This window comes from Diceros bicornis, chromosome 22, assembly GCF_020826845.1.
Source record: "Diceros bicornis minor isolate mBicDic1 chromosome 22, mDicBic1.mat.cur, whole genome shotgun sequence".
Lineage (NCBI taxonomy): Eukaryota > Metazoa > Chordata > Mammalia > Perissodactyla > Rhinocerotidae > Diceros > Diceros bicornis.
The window spans coordinates 59,732,768-59,756,113 of NC_080761.1; the positions used below are offsets into that span (position 1 = coordinate 59,732,768).

The window sequence follows — 23,346 nt, forward strand, 5'->3', positions numbered from 1 at the left end:
ATGGCTTGATGAGCGGTGTGTAGGTCCGAGCCCAGGATCCGAACCAGCGAACACCAGGCCGCCGAAGCAGAGTGCATAAACTTAACCGCTATGCCACCAGGCTGGCCCCTCTTATGGGTATCTTTATGGGTACTTCCCGCCATGAGAGAGAAGCTGCACAAGTATGATAAACGAGGCTTTTGGCACCCCTCAACTCTCTGCTGACCACTTCTTGAGAGTCTTCCTTGAACACCCTGCCTCCTTTGAAGCCTTCCTCTCAGGTTCTCTCTCTGTCCTCCACAGCACTCTGGAGATGCCCCTGTTTTAGGACAGGGCATGAGACACATTCAGGGAAGGAGAGCAAAAGGGAGGGAGGAGAGAGCAGGTAGTAGCTAGAGGGGAACTGGGGTTGAAGGAGAAGTTTTTAAACTACTGCTGTCTAAAGTCAACAAAGTACAAACTGCCATTGTGTTCTGTGGAAAAGCAGTAACTGACTTATATATCCATCATTGATTCGTGCAAATATTCATTCATTCAGTCAACAGTGAATAATTACTTACTGTCTTCCAGGAAGTGGGATGTAAAAGAAAGAGGAAGACTCAGGAAAGGAGACAAGTAACCCTGGTTTCTGGCATCCAAGCCCCCTCCAACCTATTCAACAGTCCAGCCAGATCATTTTCCTTCTTCCATCTTCTTATTGTAAACATTACCAAACACAGGAAAGTTGAGAGAAGAGCACAATGCAGAGAGGGGGAGCAGAATACACCACCCCAGAATGTGCCACTTTGGCATGTGGATTGTTTTGAGCTGAAGGCAATTAAGACCCAGCAGACTCAAGAAAAGCTTTTTACCTCTCCCTTAACAGCCTAAAAGAATTTAGAGAGGGCACCTATACCAGGAAGAGAGCTATTACCAGAGATAACTTTTTTATATCAAAAAGACATCTGCAAGGCATGGCAAACATTTGTTTACCAGACATTTGCTCTTCTTATCTCCCTGTGAATTCTCTTTCTCCCCTTTGAAGCCCCAGACCCCTACCCTCTTCTTAGCTCAGGATGGTATCCTGACTGCCTTTGAGTCTCTCATGTCTTTGTGGGGTTCCTGTATGTACAAAATTAAATGTTTTTCTCCTGTTAATGTCTTGTATCAATTTTTAGGCCAGCCAAAGAACGCAGAAGGGAAGAAGAGAAAATTTTTCCCTTCAATAAGACTTTCATGCCCCAACAGGTTCATGCATTGAACACATGCTCACATGCTATCTTTTCCCCTGCAACCACTTGAATAGCTCTCAGAGTTGTGGCACTCTGACTTAAAGGGCTTCAGCCTGCCATCTTCTACAGGTTTTTCTTCTACATAACCACAATGCCATTATTATGCCTAGGAAAATTAGAAATGATTGTCTAATACTCAATTATCCAAAAAAAGGTCTCCTATAACTTTTGTTATGCATTCAACAATTATATGCTGATGAATGAATGCAGTCCTTTTTTTTTGCAGTACCATGTCCCAAATAAGTGCCTGAGACAAACAACCAGCAATGCAGTAACAATGGATTAACATGGCTGAGGTTGACATCTCTGCAATTCAAAATTAGGTGCAGAGAGACTTCTGATCTTAGCACCTGTTTACTGTTTATGGTTTCTCATGAGATCAGCTAATAAGATGCAAATCAAATCAACTTTTTAAAAAACTTTGCAACTGACAACTCACACATTCCTGCCAATCTTCCAACCCTAAAACCAGAGAATAAATTACTAACAATTTCTACGATATTTTTAACCTTTTGTAAGTCTCCCTTTTTATTTCAATTACTTTAGATTTTCTTTTATAAGTCAATATTTACAACTTATTTTACATCTCACTTTCCTGTGAATTTTTAATAGAAGGTTAATTATTTCTCTGGTTAAAAAACAATCTATTATCTTACCCATCCATAAGCAGTACTTCGTTCGTGTTCCTGAGTGACATCAGCTACGTAGGCAAATATCACAGAGAATGTGACTGAGAAGACTCCAGACACAGAAATCATAGCAAAATACCACCTATAAAAAGATTATTTTAATTACCCAGGAGCAAAGTAGTGTGTGTATACTTTTATAACCAGAGCCAAAGATACCATGTAAAGATTAAACCAAGAAATAAAAAAATATACATGTATATGTAATTTAAAGACATAAAGGACAGCTAATAAAATTATAATCAAAGATGGGGAGGAAGAAGTAGAAACCTATTAATTTTGCCATTGCTCAAAGGGTGTCAATTAAGTTATAGTTTTAAAAGTAGCCAAGAGAAGAGAAATAAAAACTTTCTAAATTTCCTAGCTTTAGCTAATAAAAAGACATGTACAGAAAATGACTTTTAAATGGCTACACAAAAACATAACAAAAAATATTAACATCATTAAGACCAAAAATTTCTACTGTATGCATAGATGCTTTAAAAAAATTTAGTTAAAATACTAGCAAAGAGAAGCTTACAGAACAAAAAGTAGAGTTTATCCCAGGATATAAAGATGTTTCACTATTAGAAAATCTATTACTATAATTCATCATAGTAAGAGATCTAAGGAGAAAAATCAAATGATCTCTATTGATGCAAAATGGCATCCAATAAAATTTGACACCCAATCTTGATTTAAAAAAAGAAAATCTATGGATAAACTGAGTATTTTTCAATCCAAAAGCTAGCTTAACACTTAATGATGAAACATTACAACATTTCCTTTATACACACCATCATCATTTTTATTTAACATTATTCGTCAATACAAGTAGCAAATGCAGCAGTATGAATACTGGAAGGGAAGAGGTAAAATCACTTAAAGATCTAAAGAAAAACATTTTCAGGTATTGAGAGGACATTTAAAAAGCCCTAATTCATTGGGAAAGCATGACTTGTTCTTAGAAAGACTCAATACCAAAAAGTATTTTATAAAAACTCATCATCTGGTAGAAAATAAAATGATCCATTATGGGTATCCCACAAATTTAGAATGTCACAAATGTTGACATAAAATTCCTATCAGATAATCAAATGAGGATATTTTCATATGAGCCAAAAAAAGAAAATCTACTATTTGCATTAAAAAATCAAAAACAGAAACAAAAACAATCCCTTTCATTCTAAGGTGTGTTCTTCACATAGGAAGAGCATCTCAGCAACAGGAATTTTGGCCAAAATATCATCCTCCAAACTATAGAAAAATAACTAAGTTACAGCTCAGGTGCAAATTCCAAACCATCTGTGGTAACTAAATAGACCTGGTTCCACGCTAAATATTCTCTCCCTATTTATCATGAAGAAATGAGATCAAATTAAAATTCATATCATGATTTAGAATAGGCTATTGGTCTTACTATAGGATACACAAAAGTGACTCCTGCCTACTGATATAAACTGTGCTCCTGTCAGCACCCTAGAGCAATGAGCTGACAAAAGCAGCACATTTGCAAAATGAGCTGAGCCACAGCTGTGAGCACAGGGATCAGGGATCGTCAGCCCCGTCCTGGGACCCAATCTTGTAACTGACCTCACGGCAACGGCAGTTGCTCTTAGAGACATCTTTTATTTCTATTTCTTCACGTAAGTAACTTATCTTAGACTTTAATGTCTTCGTTTCTGCATTTATAAAATGGGCATAATGACAACTGCCCAAACTGGCTTTCAGTATTACCAAAGAGATCAAATGAAAACACAGGTACAACTGCTTTGAAATGGTTAAGAAGTGCTCTGCAGAGGTATTTTAAACATGTGACTCAAAACAGACAGTTCATGATGGTGGAGGGCCAAGCCACTCACCACGGGCTGATCCTCATCAGTGGAATTGGGAAGCAGGTGAAGAAGACGGTCCCGAGGAGAAAGGGCTTCCTCCCCCATGCATCAGATAGAGCGCCTATGAGCGGGGCACTCAGAAAAGAGAGCAGGCCCTGGAGAAGAAAACAGAAGCGAAGGTCAGATTTATAATTACTTGCAATTTTTATTTTCTAAATGCCTCAATTCACTTTATTGGCCCCAAAACAGAATAATAACAGAAAGAGATAATGCAACTTGAACAACAGAATTGAGGCTAAGGGGAAGCAAGAAACACACCACCAAACATATGCAAAGGAAGTACAGAAACTCACATTTACTTTACTACTTCCTCACTATTTGCCAGTCACTCTGCTGGCACTTTCTTATCAACTCCCTGTTTGACCTCAGGGCTCTCTGAAGCGGCCACAGGCCTGCCCCTCAGACCCTGCTGGTGCCATAGTCATCATTTCACATGCTCTGTCTGTAGACACAGCCGCCACCCCCTACAATGAAGACAGCTTTCCAATCTCTTCTGAGCTCTGTACCTACAGCCAAATGGACTCTCTACTTGGACATTTAACATGCACACAGTTTCCTGTAAACCTGACCACATGCCCGTACCTCCCACCTTGGCTAAGAAGCCATCCAAAGCTTTTCCCTCCACTCCTCCACTCCCCAAGGCGATTTTTCAGACCAGTCTCTCTTAATGACTTCTCTCTATCTATCTGCTGCTGTGACACACTTTCGCATTTCTTGCCTGGATTAAAATAAAACCGTCTCCTCACTGGTCCCTGACCCTGGTCCTCCCTTCCTCTGATATGTCCTCCACATATCCCCAAGAATAACCTTGATGAGCTGCCAACCTTAGCTCTTTGATCCCTTCTTTAAAACCTTGCAATGGTCTCCACTGTGCAGTTTAAATTCTTGAGCAGGTATTTATGGGTGAAATAATGAGTGTCTAAACTTTGCTTTTAAACACTACAAATAAAAACAAGTGGGGGAAAACCAGGATAGCTGAGACAGGAGCGGGAAAATCTTGACAAATAATGAAACTGGGTGATGAGTACAGGGGTGTTAATTATGTTTTCTCTACTTCTGTGTATTTGAATTTTCATGATATGTTTAAAAAATTCCTCAGCATAGGATAGAAATAGGACCCTCCAAAATCTGGCACCTAACTCACATCCTACACTTTGGCTATCTGCAATACTTCTTAGTTTTCTGAACATACCATTTTCCTTTGTGCCAATGGGCCTTTTCACAGGCCCTTGCTGTGCCTGCATGCACTTCCCACACTTGGGCCTCATAAACTACTAGTCATTCTTCACAGCTCCAGGCGAGGAGCACCTCCTCCTCTATCTATTCTCTTAGCTACTCAAGCAGAATTGATCACACCATTTTTGGGGGGTTGCAAAACAAACTCCCCTACACCTGGTACATATCTCTTCCATTGTAACATTCTATTACAACTACTTGTTATTTGGATTAGAAATTGAAATTAAGGTACAAGATAATTTGTTTTCATCTCTGTACTCTTGGTGCCATCACAGGGCTTGGTAAATAAGGACTTTCAAAGAGGTTTGGTGAATTGAATACAACCTTTCAGAGGAAATCAACTCACAGTAGTTTCCAAGGTCACATAGCTGGGAAGAAAAGGAATAGGATTCCAATCCCCTATCAGCTACCAGTAAACCCAGAAGCCAGGAGACACGTAAACTGAAGTGTGGGGAGGTGAGAGGAAGATTCAAGGGAGGGCAGGTAGGCCGAGGAGAAAAGCTTTTTGGCTCCTCTGAAATAGAATATTAATCCACGCCCAGGGATCAAACCTTGTCATTTCTAAGCCACAGAGGATTCCAGGGCATTTGGTAATAGATGAAGTAGAAGATGATTTCCTTCAACTGGGATCAAAATGACTGCCAAAGCAGGGCTCAAATTCAGGACTTGTAATGATCAGCTTCAAGAATTTTCTTCATGAAAAGAACATCTTTTATGTTGCTTCAAAATTCTCTAAAAACATCAAATTCTGAGCACCTGGGTAGAGTAGAACTGGTCAAGAAAAGTATGTAAAGAAATTCAAGAGAACAAGGCAGTAGAAATAACAACCATCACAAAAACAGTAACTCTTTAAACACAAAGAACCCTGGGAAAGTTTTTGGACAGTTCAGATTTCAAACAATGCTATAAAATATGGAATTTATGCCATTTTTAAACAAAGGATATGGGAAGGCCAAACATTAAAGTTATATTTAAAATAATGCAGTTTTTACAGAAAAATGATATTGTCTTCTAGATTATGGATTTAAATTGTAATTTAATCAGTGGAATTGAAAGGAAAAAAAAAAAAAAAGACGGAGTCTCTCATGTTAAGACACTAAAATGGAACCAAGTAGCCATGACGGAGAGGAGCAAATTTCTCCTTCAGGATGAACTCTTGAACTCATCAAAAGCCTGAAATGCATCTGCAAGTCTTCTCTAGGAAGATAAGATTATCAGGAAAGAGACCTCAGTCCTGTCAAGGTCATCTTCTACAGTTCTAAGTTTTAATGGATTGTTTCAACCAACCCACCACATGACTACCTTGCACCTGGAATTTGTTAAAAGATATTCCTTTCCATTTTTTTTCTTTGTCTTTGTTAGCCATGACTATAAAACCTTCCTTCTCCCTTCAGAATACAATTCAAGTGCTAGTTGAATCTGTGGTCCCAGGCTGCAGTCCTAAGAAACCCCAAATGAACTTCTTTTTGTTTACATCTATCACAGTCTACCTCATAATTGGTTGACATTTCTTGGCATAGCTGGCAGAATTCAGGCAACTATCCCGAAACCCCAGTGCCGCGACGGATGCATGGAAAGTACCTCCAAGAGACCACTGATCTTTGACGTCTCCACCAGTGAGCCTGGAGATCTGGTGGTGAGTCCTCCCGGATCCAAATCTCCCAATTTTTAAGGTCAAGGTCCAGACCAAACTGATCTCTATTTGGGCATTTCTGGTTATACTCAACTTTATCTTCTTCCATTTTACAAGGAAGATTCTGCCTCTGTTTAAGGCAGGAAGTTTGGGTTCCAGGATTTCTTTTCTGTCCTTACTCTTTTGGAGGGGAGGATTCCATTCTTGTCTTAATTAGGCGAAGGATTCGAGTTTAAGGACTTTTTCTTGATGAATGTTACTACAGCTATAGTAGTTTTTTGTTTCATTAAAGCGGCTACTTTCTTTTACAATTCAAAATTCAGCTGTTCTTGATAACCAACACAGACTCCTTAGCTTCTCCTATCACCCAAATGAGGGTCCTCTGACTCTGAAGATAAGAGACACTCCTCCTTCTGACCCCTTTTGGGGTGTTTCCAGGGTGACTAGAAATCTAGCAGAAGTGTGAGGACTCTGTGACAGTATTTCAAAGTCTGCGAATCCACAGGATGCTAATGTAAAAGAATAAGGGAAACATTTCTGTATACAAGGAAAGTAAGATGTATGTTTTCAGTAAAGAAGGTATAAGGAATGGAGATATTGTTTGTTTGTTTTGTGAAGAAAGTAAATGTGTCCTAAAGTACTAGGAAGGAGGGAAGGCATGGGACAAATTCTGAATGTAAAAAAGAAAGTTACAGAAGGTTTATGGAAGAGGAACCCTGAGAAAAGAGTTTTGTGCATGGTCAAGCTAGCTAAGATTGAAGTGAATTTAATTAAGTAAATGAGTTTTAATATCAAAAGCAAGCTGGTACAAAATTAGAATTTCGTGGGGGCTGGCCTGGTGGCATAGCGGTTAAGTGTGTGCGCTCCGCTGCTGGTGGCCCAGGGTTCAGATCCCGGGCATGCACTGACGCACCACTTGTCAAGCCATGCTGTGGCAGCGTGCCATATAAAGTAGAGGAAGATGGGCACAGCTGTCAGCCCAGGGCCAATCTTCCTCAGCAAAAAGAGGAGGATTGGCAGATGTTAGCTCAGGGCTGATCTTCCTCACCAATAAATAAATAAAAGAAAAATTTCGTTTTTTCTCTCTCTTAAAAGGATGATTTTCTTGGACTTTAAGTCTGCTCTTGATAAAGAGATTATGAAAGGTTTTTCTTCACCCTTGAGTATGTCTACCTAAAAGGATTCTATGTTCTATGTTTTGTCAAAATAATTTCCTATGTTCAAAAAGCCAAGTTGTCTCTATTAAGACAGCTAAGGTTTTGTTGGTTGGTTGGTTGGTTTTTAACTGTTTAACTCTCTATGTTTGCCTTTAACATCTTCTGTTGTCACTTTGATTAAATAGGTAACTAAGCATTGTTTCACAGTGACCTATGATCCTATTTGACCAAGTGTTTTAAAATCTTTTGATATTTTTGACAATATGCTCAAAATTTCCAGTCCTAAATAAACTCTTTCTTTTGACCTGAAACTAACTTTGAGAATTTCTAGCAGGTCCCTGAGACTTCTCAAAGAATTTGTTCTCTCTTTCTATAAAGAGGGAGATACTAAACTAATTTAGGTTTATTTGGTATGTTAAATTGAATGGGAAGCATTGTCAAATAAATGATGATAAACTTTCTTAGGTTATGTTGTGTGGGTGAATGTTATTAATGTAAGTGTTCTAAAAATTACATAAAATTCCTAAAAATCTGGTATGTTCTGGTATAATTCTAGTCATTATCTTAAAATAATGTTATATAAATAACAAAATTTCCTTGTCAATTGCATTGTAATCAGATCTTTAATCATGTCATTTTAAGTCTTTTGTCATTTACAGGTAGTTATTGTTTTACTCTGATGATTTTGCAAATTTTTCATTTTCAGAGAGATTCATGGAATGACCTGTGACACTTCAGAATACAGAATACAGGTTTCTGATGAACTTTCAAATCATAAAACTGAACTGGATTTAAAGAAATCTTCTCTCTTAAGCTATTAAAAATTTGGTAAGATATAGCTTCGTGAAGAAAGAAGAAACATCTACTTTTTCTCCCTACCTGATCCCTCTAGAATTCAGAAACTCTCACTGGGTATTCTTATCTTCATTTATGTAACTAATCAGGCCAAGTTTTTAACATAAACGAATTAGTTTTACTGTGATTATCTCTGACAAAAAATAAGGGTAATTGTGGAGAGAAAAATTATGTTGCACCTTTGTAGACGTTGGATTCTAGTTCCATTAATTGCCTTTGACGTTTGGTTACATATCCATAGATTGGACTCCTCTGGCCTGAGGTATTGCCTTTGGTCTCACCATCTGCTCGCAGTGCCCTCTTTGGAAAACATGAACTAACCCCACATGGGATAGTCACCAGCAGATCAGTGTCTGCTGGTACAAAACATTCTGCTGATCCCATGTTGTCTTTCGCTAGTATGACCAGCTACTATAAGTCTCTATGTCTTATACTCCAGCCTATCATGAATAGGATAAAGAAGCTTTCCTGGGTTCCAATTTAAAGGACCCTGTTGGTCACAGTCTATAGCCTGGTAACTGGGCATTCTTGAAGTGACATTGGAAGACAGGCCTTGAGCCCCACTGGAAAGGACCTTACCAAGTGCTCCTACCACTGACACTGCTGCAGAACTAGTGGGCATTTAAACTTTGAGATACATCTCACAGGGAAGGAAGTCTCCACCTGACATCCAGTCCTCTACAAACACTGGAGACCTCCAAATCAAACTGACTAGGAAGGAAGCTGCTAACATCTGAAGCAGACAGCTGTCCCAAGGCCCTAGACCAGAACTGTACACCTACTTCTACAACTATTCTAATATTACCATTGTCATATTGTTCAAATGTCATTTAAGATTTTTCTGTTTTTCCAAATCTATGTCTGAATGGGCCCCTGATAGCAATATCTTTTTACAACAGGCTTATTCCTTCACTACACATAAAAATCAGTTTAACTGTTGGATATGTGGGACAAACCTCTGGCCCTGGCTTCCACCTGGGTGGTTAGGATGTCGCACCCTAGGTTTCCCTTGCATGCAAGGAAGGGTTTGCCTTAAATTAATGACTGCTGCTAATCTCCCTTTCTTCAAAGCCAGATAGACTTGTGCAGTTTTTCACTGGTATGATCACCTAGCTGCCATATTTGTTCCTTCTGTAGGATTAGAAGATGTCATATTGCAAATAGCAGCCCTGACTAAGGTCACCCAACAAGCCCTTAATGTATTAAACACTGAAATGTCTTTAATGAGACACGCTGTCCTTTAAATAGAATGGCCCTAGACATTATAACTGCATCAGAAGGTAGTACATGTGCAATCACTCAAACTGAATGTTGTGTTTTTATACCTGATGAATCTTCCAATATGTCATCTCTACTAAATCACATGGAGGAAAAAAAAAGTAAATGACCTTAGCAATCCTACACCTAATCTGAATGATTTATTTAGTTGGCTTCCTACAGAGATCAGCACATTTCTGCGGTCCAGATTACAATTCCTAATTCTATTACTCCTTGGAAGCTCTGTATTGATCATGATATTTAAACTAACCAGTTTTCCTTACTCAGTGTTGTAAAACCAGCATTCAGGCTAAAGTGATGGTCTTACAACGACTAGACCCAATAGACAGACTTGATTCCCCAACTTCAACGTCTCTGCAAGATGCCCTCATCAACGTACAGACACATCCTCATGAATTTGGCCTTCCCTCATCTTGTCTGCCTTGTTGCTCAAATGTGGCCTTGCCTAATGATAAATAAGAGACTACCTGTATAACCTCATTCCCATTTCCCCCCACGGAGGGGCTAGAGGGATCCAGGGCAGGTGCCATCTACCCTGGCTATGAGGTACTAATAAAAACTGATCATCAATGCTACCATTCTGGTAGATTTTGATCATGAGGAGGAGATGTGGAATTGAAAAAAAGATGGAGTCTCTCATGTTAAGGCACTAAAATGGAGCTAGGCAGACACGAAGAGAAGAGAAACAAATTCCTCCTTCAGGATGAACTCGAACTCATTAGATGGCTGAAATTCATCTACAAGTCTTCTTAAGGAAGATAAGATTATCAGGACAGAGACCTCATTCCTGTCAAGGTGAACTTCTACATTTCTAAGTTTTTTTGTTTTGTTTTGTTTTGTTGTTTTTGTGAGGAAGATCAGCCCTGAGCTGACATCTGATGCCAATCCTCCTGTTTTTTGCTGAGGAAGATCAGCCCTGGGCTAACATCCATGACCATCTTCCTCTACTTTATATGGGATGCCACCACAGCGTGGCTTGACAAGCGGTGCATCGGTGCACGCCTGGGATCCAAACCGGCGAACCCTGGGCTGCCAAAGCAGAGTGCACGCACTTAACCGCTGAGCCACCAGGCTGGCCCCTACATTTCTAAGTTTTAATGGATTGCTTCAACCAACCCTCACCCCACGACTACCTTGCACCTGGACTTTGTTAAAAGATATTCCTCTTCCTTTTTTTTTCCTTTGTCTTTGTTAGCCACGACTATAAAACCTTCCTTCTCCCTTCAATTCAAGTACTACTTGAATTTGTCTTCCTGGGCTGCAGTCTTAACAAACGCGGAATAAACTTCTTTTTGTTTAAGTCTATCAGAGTCTACCTCATAATTGGTTGACAAATCCATTTATTAAATATTATTATTTAGGGGCTGGCCCTGTGGCTTAGCAGTTAAGTGCGCGTGCTCCGCTACTGGCGGCCTGGGTTCAGATCCCGGACGCGCACTGACGCACCACTTGTCGTGCCATGCTGAGGCAGCATCCCACATACAGCAACTAGAAGGATGTGCAACTACGACATACAACTATCTACTGGGACTTTGGGGAGAAAAAGGGAAAACAAAAAAGAGGAGGAGGATTGGCAATAGATGTTAGCTCAGAGCCGGTCTTCCAGAGCTAAAAAGAGGAGGATTGGCATGGATGTTAGCTCAGGGCTGATCTCCCCGCCCCCCCCCCCCGCAAAAAAAAAAAAAAAGAAAAGAAACTTCCAGTCTAAAAGAGGAGGGGTGAGGAGGGCACACAACAACAAGATAAAGGTAAAGCAAAATCTATAGCATGTCAGAGGTGAGATGATAAAGCTTTGGAGAAAAACAAAGCAGAAAAGGGGGATTGGGAGTGATGAGAACAGGAAACATTATTCAAGACAGTAGTCAGCGGGGCCGGCCCCATGGCTTAGTGGTTAAGTGCGCGCGCTCCGCTACTGGCAGCCCAGGTTCGGATCCCAGGCGTGCACCGACGCACCGCTTCTCTGGCCATGCTGAGGCCACGTCCCACATACAGCAACTAGAAGGATGTGCAACTATGACATACAACTATCTACTGGGGCTTTGGGGGAAAAAAAAAAAGGAGGAGGATTGGCAATAGATGTTAGCTCAGAGCCAGTATTCCTCAGCAAAAAGACGAGGATTAGCATGGATGTTAGCTCAGGGCTGATCTTCCTCATAAAAAAAAAAAAAAAGACAGTAGTCAGTGAAGGCTTCACTGAAAAATGACATCTGGGTGAAGAGCTGAGTTACAAGTGAGGCCCACCAATATCTGGGGGAAAGCAATCCAAGCAGAAAAAACAGTCCCTGCAGAGCCTTCAGGCAAGCACAGGCTGAGGAAGTTGTGGCTGGAGCTGGGTCAGCAGGGAGCAGAGGAAAGAACAGGGATGCTGCCAGAGGAGAGAACAGGGTGGGGTGGGTGGGGTTGGTTAAGCTACAAGCTGGCTTCTATTTTATCAAGATCACTACTGAAAGGAGTGATTATAGATCTATTTTGAAGATAGAACCACAGAATGTGCTGACAGGTTGGGTTTGGAATGTGGAAGAGAAAGGAGTTAAGACTGACTCCCAAGGATTTTGGTCTGAGCAAGAATGGCATGACCAGTAATTGAAATTAGGAAGACTTGTGAGTACGTCAGGCTGGAAGCGAAGATCAGGAGCTTTGTTTTGCAGACCTTAACTTCGAGACGCTTATCAGACAAAGAAATAGAGATGTCAATTAGGCAACTGGGTATACTAGTCTGGAGTTCTGGGCCAAGATCTAAGAAGATATTTATTTGAGAGTGGAAAGTGATAAGTCTGACGATATCATCAAGGGAGTGAGTGTAGAGATAAAAGAAATTATTGTCAAAGGCTTGAGCCATCTATCTTTCAGAAGTCTAGGAGATGAGGAACACGTATTACTTGTCAAAAACAGGGTTAAGAAATAATTTAATGTGCAAATACAATAAAAAAAAAATCAAGCTACCATATGACCCAGCAATTCTACTCCTAGGTATATAACTAGGATGAAGTGAAAACATATGTCCACATAAAAAATTGTACACAGATGTTCACAACAACATTATTCACAGTAGCCAAAAAGTGGAAACAACTCAAATGTCCATCAACTGATGAATGGATAAACTGTAGTATATCTATCTATACAATGGATTATCATTTGGTTATAAAAAGAATGAAGTACTAATAAGTGCTACCACACAGGTGAATTTTGAAAACATTATGCTAAGTGAAAGAAGCCATTCACAAAACACTATTATATGATTCCATTTATAAGAAATGTCCAGAATAGGCAAATCTATAGGAACAGAAAGTAGATTCATGCTTGCTTAAGGCTGAAGAGGTTGGGAGGAAATGAGAAGTGACTGCTGATGGGTACAGGATTTCTTTTTAAGGTGATGAAATTTTTCATCTTCTAAAACTGATTGCATGCTGATGGCTGCACAACTCTGTGAATATACTAAAAACCACTGAATGTACACTTTAAATGGATGACTTGCATGGTATGTGAATTACATATCAATAAAACTGCTGCTGCTGGGGCCAGCCCGGTGATGTAGCAGTTAAGTGTGCATGCTCTGCTGGGGCAGCCCAGGGTTCAGATCCTGGGCATGCACCGATGCACTGCTTGTCAGACCATGCTGTGGCGGCTTCCCCTATATAGAGGAGGGAGATGGGCAGGCATGTTAGCCCAGGGCCAATCTTCCTCAGCAAAAAGAGGAAGACTGGCAACAGAAGTTAGCTCAGGGCTGGTCTTCCTCATGAAAAAAAAAAACTGTTGCTACAGCAAAAAAAAAGGAAACTAAAACTGGAGAATTCACAGAACAGAACTTCTGTTGTATCCTTTAATGATGCTTACCCCAAATCTAAATCTTCTCCTCCACGCATTATGATAGTAAACTTACAAAGTAAATGTTAACTGCAGAAACTCTACAAAGATGAACAAAATATAGAAAAGAAAACTAAAAATCATCCATAAATCCACACTCTTTCAAACTTCAGATTCCTTTTTAACCCTTTTTTCCCCCTGCTTATATACATGTATTTTGGTCAAAACAAAACTGGAACCATACTGTATAGTTTTATATCCTTTTCGTTTCAAAAATTATATGATGTTCTTCAAAAATGTCTTCTTTATACGGCTGTACTACATCATATGGCTGTACCACAACTTATTTACTCTTTTAAATTTAAGGCATTTTAACAGTTTCCATGTTTACTACTACAAATAGCCCTTTACCTGAATCTCCAAATAACTCTATTTGATTAGAACAATTTTCTAGAAATGGAATTACTTTGTTAAAATACATGAATATTTTTAAGGCTCTTAAAATACTGCCTTTCAGAAAAGCTATACCAATTTATCCTCTCATTAACAGTACATGGGGGCTGGCCCCGTGGCTTAGCAGTTAAGTGCGCGGGCTCCGCTGCTGGAGGCCCGGGTTTGGATCCCGGGCGCGCCGCTTCTCCCGCCATGCTGAGGCCGCGTCCCACATGCGGCAACTAGAAGGATGTGCAGCTATGACATACAACTATCCACTGGGGCTTTGGGGGAAAAAATAAAAAAAATAAAAAAACAAACAACAGTACATGGGGACCCAATTTACCACCCACTGAAATAGTTCTTGTCAGTTTAAACTTTTTTACCAATGTATATGTGAAAATATTATCTCATTTAATTTGGAATTCATTGCTTATCAGTGACAAACAAAAAACGGACATCTTTTGTAAACTGCCAGCTCACGTCCTTCTTTGCCCTTCTGAGATACCATTTTCCTATGGCTTTACTTTGAGAGTACTTTTAGGTATTCCTTCTTCTACTACACACGTTGTAAATAACATTTGGCACTTGTCTTTTAATTTTGATGATGGTGGTTTTGACTTACCAAAGTTAAAATATTGATGTAAACTACTCAATCTTTTCCTTTATGAATTCTAAAATTGATAAATGAATTTCTAAAAAAAAAGAAAATCTTTCCCCAAACTGGTAAGAAAAATGGCCACCAAGGTTTCCTTCTAATAGTTTTTGTTTTTTACATATTTTTCTTTGCAACATTTATTATTTAGCACATGAATATAATGTGCTAATAGTTTTACATATACCAGCTCATTTAATCCTCATAATCATCCTATTAGAAAGATCTTTTGTCTTTCTCATCTCATGACTAATGAAACTGAGGTTAGGGAGGTTAAATTATATGACCAAAGTAACATAGTTAAAAAGTACAGACCAGAGATTTAAAGCTCAAGCTATCTGAAGTGATACTCACTCCACGGTGCTCAAAGGCATATTAAGATATCTTAATAGAGCTATGTTTTGCTGTAGAGTTCTATCATTATACCTGAACCCCTGAAACAATAACCAATTATTAAAGTCCTTATTAAAGTTTAACAGTTGTTCCAGTTAGATAAGTCCTTGTCCAAGCCCTTGAATCAATCCAAATACCTTTTGTTTTATGTTTTTCAGATTAACGTTGTGGATGACTCTGGGTGAAAAGCACAGCATGCTGCTTGGCTTTAGGGTGTAGACCTAGGTTTACTTTGCAGAACCAGACTAAAACACACTTTATTAGCTAATCCACAAGACAAGAGACCTATGGAGTAACTTCTCCAAGAATGTACCGTAAGGATACACTTATGTTATATTTTTACCAACACTCTCTCATTTATTTTTTCTTTTTCCTACACTGCTCACAAAGTGGTGCTTACACAAACACATGCCAGATTCTTGATAATATTCCTCTTCCTCTCAATGAGTATTAAAAATTTCTTGTCTCAACCTTTAAATTGCCCTGTTTTACTTATGTTATTATTGTAAGCAGTCTCAAATTCTTTTCGAAACAGGCAAAGAATAAGTAGTATTCATTAAAATTAATGCTGCCTCAAAGCTGTGAATTCAACAAATTCCTATGGCTGAATTCAGCAAATTACTAGGGCATAATCTGAATTTTAAGTGTGCTGTTCAGCACAAAGTAAAACTATGCACAGACTGATACTATCTGAGCTAGGAAGGGCAAATTAGATGCTATACCCATATACTTGACTATAAATAGGACTGGAACATAACATTATATTTTAACCCCTTATTTAAAAGCTTTTCTGATAAATATCACATTAAGATTTAAACAATGAAGTAAGGCTAATTAAATCAAGTGGTTGAGAACTCAGACAGTGGTGGTTAGAACACCAGCCTTGAAAAGAATATATTTACCCAACTAAATCTTGATGCTTCCTTTTTCCTAAATCTCAAAGTCTGTCTCAAAAGAAGACAGTAACACTTGCCCATTTTACTCTGTTGACAGGCAGAGCAATTAGAAGTTCACATAATTAAACTCTTTCTAAACTGCTGTGTACATGTAAATAAAAACGAAGTACTGCTTTTACCAGTAAACTACCTTATGGATTCTATGCCTTATGGATCTGGATTGTATTTTACTTTGACTTTGATAATCCAGCTAAAAATTTAGATTTAGGTCTCCAGAGCAAAGAGTAATTGTTTGTGTAAGCCCCATTTAAATTTCCAGAGTTAAACTACTAAGGATTCCTAGCTTTGGTTCATCATGAACCACCCAAAAATTGTTCTTACCTTTACACCTTGAATGAGACCATTCATGAGGAATGTGTGTTGAGGAAATGTTTCATGTAGAACCTACAAAAAATATACAAATATCAAGATAAATTCAAAAGAAAATTAAAGGGAAATATTTCTGCCTCTGTTAATGGCAGGCTAGATAAATAAGATGAAATCTGGATTGAAAAAATTTTAAGTATCAACGAAATATGGAAAATATCCTAAAAGTATAAAAGGTAACAACATAGTGAGGCAGAAATCTAAATAAGGCAAAACCCTAAAAAGGTATGCCTAGCACTCAGTTGCTTTTGCTATAAAAGTATTTGCAGCAAAAATAAATTGATAACTGGCTGCCCCCTCAACCACCAACAATTTTAAGCAGGTATAACCAAAGTGTTATAAAAACTCAGATATGGACCTGCAGCCCAGCTTCATGTGACCTAGGTAGTCCCGGAAACCTCAGTCTTAAATGTGGATTACACTGATTCCAGACTGGTACCACTTCCAGATGCCTAGCAGAAAAAATCTAAAATCACTTTTGAAAAGGCCATCATCTAGGCTTCAAATCAACTACACATATATTTTTTCAAATATAATGACCAGCACATAATCAAATCAGATACAAAAGGAAATAAGACACCATGAGCAAGAAACAGCAACAAACAAACAAACAAAAATAAAAAACAGAAACAGATTCTCAAAGACTTCACATTTTGGAATTATTCAACGCAGACTTTAAAATAAATATGCTTACTATGTTCCAAGGTATAGAAAATAAGCTTGAAGCTTTTGAACCAGAAACTGTAAAAAAGTACACAGCAGATGGAAAAAAGAACAAAAAGAAATTCCAGAACAGAAAAAATGTACTAAATTAGGAACTCAATGGTTATGTTTAACAAGATTAGACAGAGCTAAAGAGAGAATTACTGAATTACATCAAAGAAAGCTATCCAGAATGCAGCACAGAGAGACAAAAAGAATATAAAAGAGAAAGTAAGAGACACAGAGGATCCAATATAAAGTCTGACACAAGTTTAATTAAACCTGTCCTGTAATGAGATTGAGGCAGAGACAATATTTCAGGAGTCAATGGCTGAGAATGTACTAGAACCAATGAGAGACATCAATGCAGAGATTAAAGTAGCCTAACAAACTCTAAGCAGTATAAAAAGAAATCTATACTCATAATCAAAATAAAACTGCAGAAAACCAAAGAAAAATTCCTAAAAGCAGTCAGAGAAATACAGATTGCCTTCAAAGGAGGAGTAGTTAGACTAACAGATGGCCCCATATGAGTAACAATGGAACCCAGACAAGGAGCATGTTATTCTATCATCAACGTAAGGAGGAAAACAAAACAAATGCCAACCTAAACTTCTATACCCAGCTAAAATAGCCTTCGAGGACAAAGGCAAATAAATATACACATTTTTTGACCTAGCAAAGACTAGCTTACGAACTTAAAGTAATAAGTTTACTAACTTATAGACTCGAACTAATGAAATATAAAAAATATACTTCCAGAAGAAAGAAAATAATCCAGATGTAAGGTTCAAGATGCAAAATGAAATAACGAGTAAAGAAAATGGTAAATACAAATGAACGGTAATGCTACAAAACCAAAATCACGTGTCTTATAGATTTTATTTCCAATTGTACAGAATTAAAATACTTAACAATATTATTATCCTGGATGAGGGTAAAGACATTAATATTAGAGTTTGATAAGTTTGCATGTAACACCACGGTAACAACAAAAATGACAAGGATAGAGTAGAAAACTTCTAACCCAATAGGAGAAAAATTAGCATAACTACTCAACGCAAAGGGAGACAGAAAGGAAAACAAAACTTAGAACTGTGGCACAAAGAACAAAATAATATGGTAATTTAATTCAAGTAGACTAAATACATCAGTTAAAAGGCAAAGAAGAGTCATCTAAAACCAAATTTTACAATCTAAACCACAGGATTTAGAACCACAGGATCTCTTACACATTCCTGTGGAAGCTATATTACTACAAGTACTTTGAAAAACAATTTAGCACAATCTGGTTAAACCGAACTTTTGCATACCTATGATCCAGCAATGTTTAACCACAGAAGAAAATCAAGTATGTGAACACCAAGACAGGTACAAGAATGTTTATAGCAGGATTGTTCAAACAATGGAAAAACTGGAAACAAATCAAATGTTCACAAACAGGAGAATAAAACAATAAATTGTGTTAAAATTGCACAATAGGAAAAAAAAAAGCAAGCCCCAGAAGACATGAGCATTATATACATGATATACTTTTTATAAAGTTCAAAAATAACCAAAATAAATGATAAATCACTTAGATATATACATGCATGTGTTTAGATATATAATAATATGAGATAAAACTAGAAAAGAACCAAGTAAATTATAAATACAAAATTTAGAATTGTGGTTACCTTTGTGGGGGAGGCAGGTTAAAAGATAGGCAAAGAGGGTACAGGCAGATATAAATTGTTGTCAGTGGTCTACTTCTTTGGTTAATAAGGGTTCACGGTAGGCAACACATTAAAAAATATGTTACAGGGCCGGCCCCGTGGCTTAGCGGTTAAGTGCGCGCGCTCCGCCACTGGCGGCCCAGGGTTCGGATCCCGGGCACGCACTGACGCACCGCTTCTCCAGCCACACTGAGGCCGCGTCCCACATACAGCAACTAGAAGGATGTACAACTATGACATGCAACTATCTACTGGGGTTTTGGGGGGGGAAAAAAAGAGGAGGATTGGCAATAGATGTTAGCTCAGAGCCGGTCTTCCTCAGCAAAAAGAGGAGGATTAGCACAGATGTTAGCTCAGGGCTGATCTTCCTCACAAAAAATAAATAAATAAATAATATGTTACAGAAATAAACTCAAAAAATAAGTGAGGGGCCAGCCCCGTGGCATAGTGGTTAAGATGGGCGTGCTCTGCTTCGGCAGCCTGGGTTTGCGGGTTCAATTAAATAAAATAATGTATATAAATAATTTAACTACAAAAGATAATAACTGTTACCATAATAAAGTAAACCTAGTGATAAAAGGTGTATTAAATACCTAAGATAAGATCAAAGCTTTCATTTTTAACATCTTTCTATACTAAAAAACTCAAGGAAGATATCACCCTTTATTCTTGGGAAGGACTCTAGTAAATATAAAATACAGTAACATTTGCTTATCACTTAAAAAAAAACTTCAGAAAGTTTAGAGAATTGAACTGACTTCCAATATAATGAAGTGAATAACTATCTACATGCATGTAAGCATATACGTATATCTATATACACATATACACATTACATACAAACACACACATACAGCTGTTTTTCTCCACTTCCACCTAATATTTCAGTAATATGACAAAAGAAATATGAAACTAAATTTATAGCATTCCTGAAAGCCAAGAATAGTGAGGCACTTCTGGATAATATAGAGCAGATGGGAAAAGGCTGACAATAAACTCTAAGTGAGTTGAAGAAACAGTAACATGTGAAGGTGAAAAAGATCTTAAAAGAAGTAAATTTTCTAGAATCCAGAAAAAAAAACCCCGAACTGGAGGAGTAGGAAAAATATCCATAATTGAATGGGTTATTGAAAGGTTACAAGATAAGCTCCTAGTATCTTGCTCTCCAAATGGCTGACCTTCATATTTGTCCCTAAGATAACAATCACAAGCATAGTTGTCTGAAGTGGGAATTCTAAGTGGGATACTTGCAGAATTGAATATGGATTCACAAAGGACAGTACCCCAGTCACTTATGGCTGCTAAGAGTGACATAAAGCCCTATAATCACATGATAACTACTTCAGTACTACAAAGGAAATCCCAGAGCACCCATATTTTCATAAATCAAGAGTTCCTATAAGCAGTGCTTCCATTCAATTCTAAGGTATAGGGTTTCCACTTGGGCTGGAGAACACTCTAGCTACCAGAGCTATCTAGACCACAGGTGGCAAACTGGCAAACTGATATGCTTTTTGACTCATACAGTGTTTTTCAAAGTGAGTTAGTTGTCAATGTGTAAATTTCAGGAAATTTCACCCAACTCCATATTATTTTCTAGCATCTCATAGAAGTCAGAAGATTTCAAAACATCAGACTTGAATTGCCACATCATTGACTGGCTGAAAAGTAGACGTGGCTGCTGCAGAAGGAGTACGTATTCCAACTATAATACCAACCCATTCTTATCCCACTTCTCACATTTACGTTACTTGCCTATACCTAGAAGACATTTGTTTTCATAATCCCTCATCTACCCCCTCATTTGTAAATATAAACATATATAAAATTCAACAAAAAAACTTGAGGAAAATGATGGAAAGGCACAAAAAAAGAACACAAAAAGGGAAAGATAATCTGTCTCAATGCTAAATAACTCAATTATGGTAGGAAACAGAAGAGAGCTTTAAAATAAGGATAAGTGTCCTCCAAATAGATTCAAGAAGATGCCACATGCGTTAAAAACAATGCACTGCACAGGGACCAGCACCAAACAAAGTAAAGCAAAACAAGTAAGGAAAGTCTTTAAGAACTGATTACAGAAGAAAACAGAGAAATACATACAGAAAGAGGAAGAAGAGCACCAGAATGGGTAAATATCAGGGTAAATCTAACTGAACACTGATTGTATAAGATATAACAATGTATTGTAATATTTAAAAAATATAGAATTTAGCTGCATTAACAACAATGATGCAAAAGGTAGAAGAGAAACACATCTCTCTCAACAGATGATAGAACAGGTAGACAAAAAATATCAGTGATTAAAGACATCAAACATAATTAACAAACAACACACTTAACATAGAGAACACTATTCCAACCATGGAATACTTATTCCTTTCAGGTCATAAGGAACATTTATCAGAATTAATCATATACTAGGATATAAAGCAAGCTTCAATAAATTTCAAGAACTGAAATAAATCATAATATCTTCTCTGATAACAACGATATGCTAGAAAAATCCCCAGATGTTTAAAAATTAGACAATACACTGCCAATAATCCAGGAGTCAAAGGTGAAATCACAAGGAATATTACAAAAAAGAATGAACTGGGCCAGCCCCGTGGCTTAGCAGTTAAGTGCACGCGCTCCGCTACTGGCAGCCCGGGTTTGGATCCCGGGCGCGCACCGACACACCGCTTCTCCGGCCATGCTGAGGCCGCGTCCCACATACAGCAACTAGAAGGATGTGCAACTATGACGTACAACTACCTACTAGGGCTTTGGGGGGTAAAAAAAAAAAAAAGGAGGAGGATTGGCAACAGATGTTAGCTCAGAGCTGGTCTTCCTCAGCAAAATGAGAAAGATTAGCACGGATGTTAGCTCAGGGCTGATCTTCCTCACAAAAAAATAAAATAAAATAAAAAATAAACATAAAAAAAAAAAACAGACAGAAAATCTGCATAGACATTTTTCCAAAAGAAGACATACAGATAGCCAACAGGTACATGAAAAGATGCTCAACATCACTAATCCTCAGGGAAATGCAAATCAAAACCACAATGAGATATCGCACCTGTTAAAATGGCTATTATCAGAAAGACTAGAAATAACAAGTGTTGGTGAGGATGTGGAGAAAAGAGAACCCTTGTGTGCTGTTGGTGGGAATGTAAATTGGTGCAGCCACTATGGAAAACAGTGTGGAGGTTCCACAAAAAATTAAAAATGGAACTACCATATGATCCAGCAATTCCACTTCTGGGTATTTATCCCAAGAAAACAAAAACACTCACTCAAAAAGACATATGCATCTCCATGTTCAATGCAGCACTGTTTGCAGTAGCCAAGATATGGAAACAACCAAAGTGTCCATCGATGGATGACTGGACAAAGAAATTGTAAGATATATCCACATATCCATTTATTCTTTATATATATATAAATGGAATATTATTCAGCCATAAAAAGAATGAAATCTTGCCATGTCTAACAACATGGATGGACCTTGAAGGCATTATGCTAACTGAAATAAGACAGAGAAAGATAGACACAGTATGATCTCACTTTTATGTGAGATTGGAAAAAAAAAAGAATGAAGCTCAGAGATATAGAGAACAGATTGCCGGTTGCCAGAGGCGGAGTAGGGGGTAGGTGAAAGGGGTCAAAACGTACAAACTTCTAGTCATAAAATAAATAAGTCATAGAGATGTAATGTACAATATGGTGACTATAGTTGATAATACTGTACTCCATATTTGAAAGTTGGTGAGAAAGTAGATCTTAAAAGTTCTCATCACAAGAAAAAAACATTTTGTTAACTATGGATGGTGATGGATGTTAACCAGACTTACTGTGATTATTTTGTAATGTACAAATACCGAATCATTATGTTGTACACCTGAAACTAATATATATATTATTTTATATATATATATATATATATATATATATATATAAAACTAGGGTTATATGTCAATTATATCTCCATTTCAAAAAAAAAGAATGGTGACATTATGAACAACTTTATGTCAATAAACTAGACTCTTATACATTTACTGAAGAAATTCCTTGAAAAATACAAGTTACCAAAACAGACACTAGAAGAAACAGAAAATCTAAATAGTCACATCTCATTTTTAAAAATTAAATGTTATTAAAAATCTTTGCTAAATTAACAAAAAACCAAAAAACTTCAGCCCTGGCAAATTCTTCCAAACATTTAGAGAAGAAATATCAGCAATTTCATTCAAACTTTTCCAGAGACTAGAAAGAGACCTTTTCCAAATTAATTGTCGTAAGGCCAACAAAATCTTAACACTAAAACTTGATGAGGACATTATAAGAAAAGAAAATTACACACCAATCTCTT

At 37.7% G+C, this 23,346-nt stretch overlaps 1 protein-coding gene across 1 annotated transcript in view; it reads right to left on the minus strand.

Annotated features, from left to right (window-relative positions):
• MFSD14B (major facilitator superfamily domain containing 14B) overlaps positions 1-23,346 on the minus strand; it is a 76,753-nt gene that overhangs the window by 16,813 nt on the left and 36,594 nt on the right. Inside the window, exons 3-5 of the mRNA XM_058566124.1 lie at positions 16,531-16,593; positions 3,778-3,905; positions 1,907-2,021 (exon numbers count right to left, since the gene is read on the minus strand). Of these exons, the coding sequence (XP_058422107.1) occupies positions 1,907-2,021; positions 3,778-3,905; positions 16,531-16,593 (306 nt within the window). The remainder of the gene's footprint in view (positions 1-1,906; positions 2,022-3,777; positions 3,906-16,530; positions 16,594-23,346) is intronic.